We start from the raw sequence: 10,232 nt of genomic DNA, 5'->3' as shown, positions 1-10,232 counted from the left end.
GCTCCTGTTCTCTGTTCTCTTGTGGCTGCTTTACTGTTTGAGATTCTATCTTTCATGTCTGTGCGTAGGTGTCTTTGACTATTATGTATTTAAGTAGGTTCCACCCAGTATAAGCAAGCAGTATTGTGAACCTTTCTTTCTTAGGTGGGACCCTCACTGCACAAATTCCCAGAATGAGAAGATTTAGCCAACCACGACTGCCACATCATGTTTTTTCTAAGCCCTGAGTATTTACCTCTCTATAACTTTGTGCTGTGTCTCCTGGAGCAGTAAAGGTAGAGATAAGACTGTTAGTACACATTACAAAAGAACAATCCTTTCCATTTCTAAGTGATGCTCAACAGGTCCATTGTCATGCAGAATTTGCATTGCAAAAGCAACCGGCCCTTTTATTTAGGTAAGATTTGTTTCTGGTATTGATTTCTATGTTCTTCCTACTTCAGTGTATACAGTGTTTCTAAGCAGAGAGGAGAGGGCACTTTCCATTGACTTCTTAGTTGTCTCGGCTAAGGAACCAAATAGCATGCCTGCTCTTTGCTAGCTTGAGTGGAGTGGCTGTTAAATTTGATTCCCTGACCTTGGAGATCTCCCCCCCACATCCCAGGCCTGATTACTGAGCATTCCCATTCCAACCAGGAAGGCTGGCTGAGCTTCCAGGGTTTAAGGCATTAAGGATGCAAATGGAGCTGAGAGTTTCCTCAGTTCCTGGATCTCAGACAGTTCGAGAGAGCTCAGAGTGCTGCCTTCCCAAGTGTTTCCAGAGAAGACAGCCTGGGGGAGAGGAAGTGGTGCTAATTAAATCCTCCCTCTGTTTTCCAGGCACAGGAGCCTTGAGCAGATGTCTGTTGTTAGTGTGCTCACAGTAGCACGCAAATACAGAAGCAGGCTTCCCTTCCCAGTGACACAAACCTTTCTTCATTAGAACTTTGGAAATGCACTTCCTTCCAACACCCACTGTAAAGGAGGTGCCAACCTGCATGCACAGAGTACAGAACAGCTAGGGAGGCTGAAGTGCTCCAATGTCTCTTGGTCTGTCTGTCTGTCTGTCTGTCCGTCTGTCTGTCTCTTTCTCTCTGTCTCTGTCTTTTTCTGTCCCTTTGTTTCTTTCTCCCTCCCTCTCTCTCTCATTGTCCCCCTTCCTCCTGTCCTCCCTCCTTCCCTCTTTCCCTCCTTCCCTTCTTCAATCCTTCCCTTCCTCAGTTCTCCTTCCCTTTCTCCCTTCTTCCCTCCCTCCCCCCCTCCCGTCGCTTCTCCATACCTTTTATTCTCTAAGGTTAATTTCAACCTTTGCATACCTGCCTTTCAGATATTGCACAAATAGTCAAGGAAGGCCTATGGTGGACAAGCTGGACTCAAAAGCATGCCCATAAATCCTGGCAAGTGTGCTGTAGGTGGTGCCTCCATACTCTGTATCCTCAGAAGGATGCATAGGGAGTAAAGAAGACTGTGACTGCCAGGGCTGTGAGGATCTGCTAAGATAAACTGGAATGGGAGCTGTATAAGGCAATCTACGAGTTTCACCAACTGTATTTTCTACTGAGTTCGACCCCCTCAAAGTGACATCCACAGTTGCCAGAGATGATTCTGTTTACTCCTACTGCCCTGACACAACTGCTAATAGTGTCCTCTTATGCCAGAGTGCTTTGATTTGGGCAATACTCCTGTGTTGCTTTAGGTGAAGAGATGTGAGCAAAGTCTATTGACCTCCAATAGCAAACCAACAGCTGACCAAATAAATGACTGGGTGCAAGTCTACTACCTTAGTCCGGCTTATTGGGGTGATTGCTTTCAGTAGCATAGGAAGGTTTTACTCAACAGGAGCATAGTTGACTCAAAGGCAGCTGTATCATCAAAGCCCACCTAGCAGGTAAGCACATTGTTGGAACTATCTTCAGAACTTGGTTTGGCTAGCTGGAGGGTCCCCTCCCTGAGCCTTTGTTCCTGCTTAAAAATCCTTGGTTAGGAGCCTTGTGACTCCTGTATCTTTCTGAGCTTCCTCAGCCTTGGCTGTGTGAGCTTCTGTCCTTCCTCCCACAGACAATATTTCAATTAGGAGGAAAGGGCTCTCTACAACACTGTGTGATCATGCTATTTTTACCTCTTTTGAATGTTCTGGTTTGTCTCAATTTTAAGGGTGAAAATACTCTGGCAAACTAGGCTTCTCCCACCCCACTTTCTGGCATTTCACAGGAACCAAGGAAATTGAATTAATGCCGTCTTTTAGTTGATTAAGAACATAGAGTCAGCTCTGAGACTAAGATGTCACTCCTAATGGTGGACCTAGGCATGAAGCCTGCTTCCAGGACTCATTAGTAACTGGCCTCCTGTAGGGATGAGCAGATGATTGGGTGAAGTTCCTAGGCTTAGGCAATGTTGCCATGTGGGTTTCAGACTCTGCTACAAAAGAGCACTAGATGGATCAGGCAGACCTTATACAGGCCTCCATGTGCCTTCTATTTTGTCCTTATAAATGAAGCACTACAAAACAAAATAAGACACTGTACAAATAGAAATCAAGTTTCTATTTTATTTAAATGCTAACTGATTATTTTGTTAGCAATCAGAGACACAGAAACTTGTATTGAGAGAGGTAGCCACAACATCATTATGAAGATAGAACTACTTTTAACATTTTATTTTATTTTTTCAGTTTCAAATAATGGCCACCTGTATATGTACATACATAGAAAAATGCATGTGTAAAATTTCCTTTCTTCCTCTGTTAATGATTTTAAGACAATTGAGCAATATAATTCATATATAATACTTTTTTCCATAAATTATATTTGTCATTTTTCTATGAAAAAGTACATTTTCATATTTTAAGAGCTACACTATATTTGACATTTATTTGTCCAGCTCTCTACTAGTGGAGAATACTTGCTTTATTTAAATTATTTTATATAAAGAAAAGGTTGTACAAATGTTTTATATTGCTATTTATTACATGCAGTATTTCTCTACTAGACATAATAGTGTAATCAAAGAACTTACAAGGCTATAAGTGTGCATATATGTCTTTGGACATTTTCCTGAACTGTTCCATTAAAATAAAATGTTAGAACATTGATTTGAAAATGTGACAGACCCAGGTGGTTTACATCCTGTCTTACTGTTCTGTTGCTGTGAGAAGACACCATGACCGCGGCAACTCTTATAAGAGGAGACACTTAGTTGGAGGCTTGCTTACAGTTTCAGAAGGCTAGTCCTTTCTCATCCTGGTGGACAGTGTGCTGGAGAAGTAGCAGAAGGTTCTACATCATATCTACAGACAGGAGGAAGAGAGAGATTCCTGACCTGGCTTGGACTTCGGGAATGTCAAAACCCACCTCCAATGACACTTCCTCCAAAAAAGCCATATCCATTTCAACAAGGCCACACCTCCTAATACTTCTCAGGTTGTGCCACTCCCTGGTGGCCAAGCATTGAAAACTATGGGGGGCATCTTTACTCAAACCACACACATTCTCATACCAGTCCCTGAAGCTTATCAGAGAATACATACATTCTCATTGCTTTTGGCTTTTAAATACAAACCAAGTAAGTAGCGTTTTAGATGAAAATGCCAGGAAATCACAAAGTGACTTACCTGGCACTAATTTTATGCTCCATTTCTGATGTTCAGTTTACGTTCTGATATTAAAGTTGAGGAAATGAAGTGACTCACAGCTTCTGTTTTTCAACCCTGAGAGTCTTTACTTCTCTCTCTCTCTTAGTCAAGGTGATGCACATGGGTGGCATTTTAGGTGTCTGTGCTCCTGCACTGTCTATTAGTGCCTCTGATCAACGTATGACTGTTTCCCTTTCAGAAGATCTTTTCTTCATTGTAACCTGTTTTTCCATAGCCAGGATACAGGTGGAATGCTTTATTATTTAATGAAAAGTTCATTTTATTTCATTGTTTCAGACTAAAGAAATGTCAACAATTGGGAGCTTTGAAGGATTCCAGCCCGTGTCTCTGAAGCAAGAGGAAGATGACCAACCCTCTGAGAATGACCACTTGTCCACAAAAGAGGGGGACTCAGAGAAGTACCCAGGACCAAGAAAGGTTTCAAGACAGCAGAGTTTGACTAAAGTGGCACTATACCCCAATCCTTATCACCAGCCTTATGTTTCACGGAAGTACTTTGTTACAAGGGTAAAATCATGATTTCAGTTCTATTCAACATTTCCTTTGAAATCTTGCTTCCTTGTTTGTATTGCATTTTGCCGAGAGTTCTATGTCTTACATACCTCTTTAAATAGTCATCATAATCCTCATTTAGTTGTTTTTATTTCCATCATATGGATGAAGAGTATAAACTTCAGATAAGTCTGACCTGTCAACACTTATCTCTCAGATGGCATTGAGGAGGTACAGTTTGTGTGGCCTCTACATGTTTTGGCTTCACTCCTGCATGGATGCAAAATCTGGCCTCAAAGAATTAGTGCTTAATAGATAGGGGGCTTATAATATAGTAGCTAGAAGGTAAAGCTATGAACTCATTGTCTTAGAAAGACAGAATGTGCTGCTGAAGCTGTGAAGAATCTCCGGATGGATGCTGGGATGTGGTGATATCATGGGGGCAAAGCTTTAAAATTGAAACTCTGTCTGCAGTTGCATTGAGGGGCTCAGAGTCCTCACCTGAACACTGGAACCAGTACAGTGAATGGGCAAGACTTATAGTGGTATGAAAGCTACTGCAATATGTTTCTAGAATTTGGATCAAGTGGGAGGTACATCATGGATTTCTTATTTCTTTGTTGTTTTTATACTTACTGATCTTTTGCAATCCTCCAAAGTTCTTATTAACACAATAGCCATAATCTATTGGAGCAAAAATACAGGAATGCAAACCATGACAATACAGTTTTCATGCACATATGGGGTACCTTTTTGTTGAAAAATAAACTTCTCTTTCTATCTATGTGTCTCTGTATTTCTGTGTCTCTGTGTATCTGTCTCTCCCTGTCTCTCTCTCTCATCTCTGTTTACTTCTTTCATGTGTGGGAGTGCAACACTTGGAAGTTGATTCTCATCTTCTACTTTATTGAGACAGAAACTTTCTTGTGGGGTTTTTGTCTGCTATGGTGCATACTTCAAGACTATCTGGCTTAAAAGCTTCTGGCCAATTTTCTCATCTCCACATCCCATCTAACACAATAGTGTTGGAGTTATATATGTGCCCCACAGTATTGAGATGTGTGTGTGTGTGTGTGTGTGTGTGTGTGTGTGTGTGTGTGTGTGTGTGTGTGTTTTATGGAGATCATGCTCAGGTTCTTTGATTTATGCATCAAGTTTATCTTTGTCTTTCTGGCCCTTCAAAATATATTACTTCCAGCCCAATATCATAAATAAGTGGAGGTCAAAATTTGAGGCTATTTACAACACTGAATAAATCCTGTTTGCTGACTTTAAATATATACCTTAGTTTAAGATAAAGTTCAAGCTAAAGCAACTAAATGTGTGAATGTGTATGCATGTGTGTGTGCTTAAACATCACATAGACTCCTCTGTGCAAGGCACTTTGGTAGGTGCTATGCTATGTGTGTTTGTGTGAGGGTTTTTGCATATGTCAAGCATATGGTCTGTTTTCCAAACTATGTGAACTTTATTGAATATGCAAAGTGAAGTGGAGATGGAACTGCAAAGGAAATGTAAGCACCTTTTGGAGTTTTATTATCTAAATATGAATAAAGGCATGGTTTGATGGAAATGTACAAAGCTGTGGTAGAGAATATGGGCTTGGTGATTGGAGCTGATCCAGCTATTAAAAACAAACTAAACAGTCTACATATCGCTCTTGGCTTTGGTTCAGACAGTAGTCCTAAAAATAACATAGGTTGACCAGTTGACTTTCTATAGTAGGACCTGGGAATATCATCCTGGCATAACTGAAATTCCTAACAAGTAGAACTCATTAGAAAAACCGACCTCTACCACCAACCTCTACTATCATAATCTTAATAGCATGTCACTTTTAGAAGCTAGTGTCTTTGCCAATAAACTGGGATTAGGAGAGTCTTAGGGATGAAGTCAGACTGTAATGAAAGGAGATGTTGATATTTATGCTGCCCCTTGCCAGCAAATGAGCCAAAGCAGCAATTTCCTTAACTGTGCTGTAATGCATAGTGGCTTAAATTGATCGTCAGCAAGAAAACAATTAGTTTCATTTAAAAAATTAATATCTCTGTGACTAACTCCCATTTGGAAATATACAAGAAAAGCTAAACAATGTAATTTGTGGTCAGATGAATTGACACAGTCCCAAAGCTACCATGTGTGACATTAGATATTTATAGTTTCTCTTTCATAGTCCTGGCCCTATACAAGACAGCAAAGCAGGCAGGAGAGTCCATGCTATCCTTGTCTTAAGAGTACATACACAAGAGGTTGAAGAGATTACTTTATAGATAAAAGCACTGAATGCTAAGGCAAAAGATCTAGGGTTGATTCCTAATAACTACATGGTGGCTTAGTGCACCTGTAATTCCAGTTCCAGGGGATTAGACATCTTCCAGCTTCTACACGCAACAGGCAATCACATGATGCATTCACATACATGCAGGCAAAATGCTCACATTTTTGATATATAAATAAACATTTTTTAAAAGAGCAAACAAATGTCAAGTGAATGAGGTCACCAAAGCCACATAACACAAGAAGTTCAGTTAGATGCTCCACCTTCACTGCTCTTCCTAGATAAAAGTTACAATGTATATAATGGTACCCTCTTCATCAGACCTATAGAAAGCAAACACAAGTTCTCAAGAGCTTCTGAAGACAACTGTCTTAAACAGAATTAAGTCACTGTGGAGATGCTTTGTGGCTTGTGAGTGTGAAGGGCACCCTGCTCCCTTTAGATAAAGTACCGAAGATTGTATAAATTTAGTGAGTGTTCAATAAATGTGCATGAAAAAGCGAGAGCCCAAGAAGATGGAGTTGTGACAACATAATCCATTGCCACAAAATGCTGATCAGTTTATTGTAGTATTACCCAAGTAAATATTCAAATTGATCCCAGTAGTGGTGCCTTCCTCAATACCCTACCCCCAATTTTCTGGGTTCCCAAATGAAGGACACACACACACAGCCTATATATTTTGATACGCCTCTGACTCTCTCTTCAAGACCCTCATACATACTCTGTAACATGTCATGTCCTCTTTCTCCTTCTCTCATTCTCTTTCAACTCCTCCATTGTCTTCTATTTCTATAACCCATTGAGTTTGGTTAATGCTGCCTGTATGGTGTTGAGTAATGTATAAAGGAGCATGGGCAACTATGGTCCACATTGCTGAAGAAGACTGACCCTCTTCTAGCAGCCAGAAACTCCTGATAAATCCTCAGCTAGGGACAGGGCTTTGAGAGTAATGAACCATTGATTGGCTTGATACAATGCAAGATTATGTCTTATGACCAAAGTGTATGATGTCCTCAGCAATAAATAGAGTCTTACCTTCAATTTCTTGTCACCAAGAATAATGACAAGAACCCATGGTATTTTGTGGGTCTCAGGGCAACACTTAATCAAAAGTTTAATAGAAAATAACCCACAAATAGCACAAAGATTTTTTTAAATTATCCTATATATCTGGTTACCATATATATATATATATATATGTGTATGTATGTATATATATTTATATATCCCTGTTTATTGTAGAATGATCATTATTCTACAATAATTTTTACAAAGAAATGAGAGAATGTATGTATTGTGAAATCTCAATTTCTTCACCTGAAAAGTAGATATAAAACACAAGTTTTGTATAGAGCCCTAAAAGAGCTAACTTTGTCAATATTCATAGATTGTATGACACATCTATACACATTTCAAACATTGTTACTTTCAGTACTTCCTCTCTCTTATTTTTGCTTACATTCACAATTTTATAAATAGCCATAAAAATGGCAGCAAGGTGCCTCTGACCTCACCATGATCTCTAGGGTGAGATATAACTGTTGACAGAAGGGTCTGTGGCAGTAAAGAGGAGGCTAGTTGACTTTCTCAAGGAATAATTAAGTAAGATCACAACACTTGAAGTTTCAGATGTGTGAGAGTCGTTGTAATGTGATGACTTCTTAGATCTGAAGTGAGATCTCAGATGTCGTGGTCCAGCTGGCGAACAAATTGGATTCTGCATTTCTGTGAGTGTTCTGCCAATACTGATGTGCGCTTGCTGCTTGAGTTACTCTTTCTTGGTAACACAATAGTGAGTGAGATTTGACTTTTCCTAAAAGTGTATGAAACAGAAAACCTAGGGCTAGAACTAGTTTCCTAGTTACCTATTTATAGTATTATAATTCGATGCCATAATCACAGACAAATCAACATATTCTGGGCTAAGAATTTAAAATCTATGCATTGCAAATTTCGAAGAGCACTAAGGGAGTCAGTGAAGAATTTGTTGCTGAAGAGTTTTATTGGAAGACTTTAGGATTACCCAAGAAGTAGTTTGCTGATTAAAAAAAATAGAAAATTTAGATACACAACATAAAAGTCACTGTAATGTCACAGTTCAATATTAACAAAAAAATGAATTACATGGGCTCTTACACAGTTGTGAGAATATTTCTGTTTTCTTTTTCATATATAAAATTTCTGTATGCAATTAAAATTTCTATGCTAAATACTTTGTGACACCATTTTTTATTAAAATCACAGCAGCACACAATGAGGTTCTATACTACAATGTGTTTAACTTTAGCTGGTATTGAGAATATTTTCTGTTTATATCACTGATCTGGAAATGAAAGGTATTCACTGGCTTTCTGTGGTAAGATAGCACACTTTGTCAAGTGCCAGGAATGGATACTTGAGAAAACCAGAGGAAGAGTGATCCAATTCTATGAGTTTCAAGAGGGATTTTCAAGGAAATGGCTGACATGAAATGGAGAAATCTTGACAAATAAGTGGTAATTTTAGAATCATAATATTAGATATATCATATGCCCAAGTACCAGATCATAAAATAAGTTATTCATCTCTTAATCACCCCTTTTGTGGTTTTCTGGTTATTGTCATTATATATAAAAATTATGCGTTTCTGACATAGTTTGGGAGAATTTGTCTCAGAGAAAGTGAGACCATAGAAACAGACAGTCAACTCCTGAAAGTACCTGAAGGAAGTGTTACTTGTGCATGTTAACTAACATCCCTAGGATCATTAGTCCTGATGCGGCCATCATATTGTCCATGACCTTGGGACATGAATAAGAGGTCAGAGAAATGAAAAGCCTAAAACACTTTCTCTCAGTCCATTTGCAACTTTTTTCTCTTGTTTCAGTGTATCTGCGATTACTGCTTAGACAGATCTAAAAAGGGCCTCATGCCTTCTCTGAACAAAGGTATCCCTCAAGGCTAATAACTTGAGGTATATTATGATAATCATCTTAGTTGTGGAGACTGATGTTCAAAAGCAACTTTTTATAAAAAGAACAATGCTTAGCCCACATGGAGAAAGATATTTTTAAACTCCCTGTAGGGCTCTGTATTTGCAGATACCTTATCAGAAAGTTGAAAGTGATTCGAGATGGAGAATTATCTCTAAATTTATACTAGAGAATGTAAATTACATACAAACTAATGGGACTAAAACTATTTGATCTTTTAATATTTAATTAATGGTTCCCCATGGCCTTTTTATAGCCTGTGTTCTATTGTGAGCAGCGAGACTTTAATAAGCAGGTTCAGGACTTCCCATTGTGTAGTGAGATGTCATTGCTTCCATGACACTAATTTGGCTTTCATACTCTCTCTCCTTTTCCTTTTCTCTTGCTAGAGGTTCCTAGTGACTTGCCCTCACATTAAGAACAAATACATTTATTAGTTTTATTGTTATTGCCTGTGTGAGCTTCCATTTAGTTTAGAAAATAAACATCTCACCGGGCAAAAGATTGTTCAGCTTCCATTGTATGGAAACTCCTTGAGGACTGTCATAAAGATGATTTATTCTTTTGTGAGAGCAGAACCAGAGAAATGCTGTGATAAGGTGAATTTTCATCATTTTTCAAGGAAATACACATTTTCTTGGCCTTTACACATTATGGCTGATTTGGGGCTAATTTTATTACTAATGTGTTCATTGCAAATGGTTTCTATGTAGCCATCATAGTAGCTACAGAAAAAGCCTGAGAACCAGAGTCTCCCTCAACAGCCATTTCTTCTTTTTGCAGGAATAGGGAGCTTATTACATAGAAAACATTGACAAAGTCAAGGGTAGCATTTGGGTCAGCATGTTTGTGGACG

General features: G+C 38.8%; 1 protein-coding gene across 1 annotated transcript in view; it reads left to right on the top strand.

The window, feature by feature from the left end:
• Positions 1-3,916: 3,916 nt before the first annotated feature.
• Positions 3,917-10,232, top strand: part of TPRG1 (tumor protein p63 regulated 1) — a gene marked incomplete at both ends in the record, with an annotated part of 100,576 nt that continues 94,260 nt past the window's right edge. Inside the window, one exon of the mRNA XM_080919604.1 lies at positions 3,917-4,138. Coding sequence (XP_080775730.1) covers positions 3,917-4,138 — 222 coding nt within the window. The remainder of the gene's footprint in view (positions 4,139-10,232) is intronic.

The sequence above is a fragment of the Micromys minutus genome (genome assembly GCF_963924665.1).
Source record: "Micromys minutus genome assembly, chromosome: 7".
Taxonomy (NCBI): domain Eukaryota; kingdom Metazoa; phylum Chordata; class Mammalia; order Rodentia; family Muridae; genus Micromys; species Micromys minutus.
Note: the sequence above shows the minus strand (reverse complement) of the source record. Positions and strands in the feature narration are given on the sequence as shown.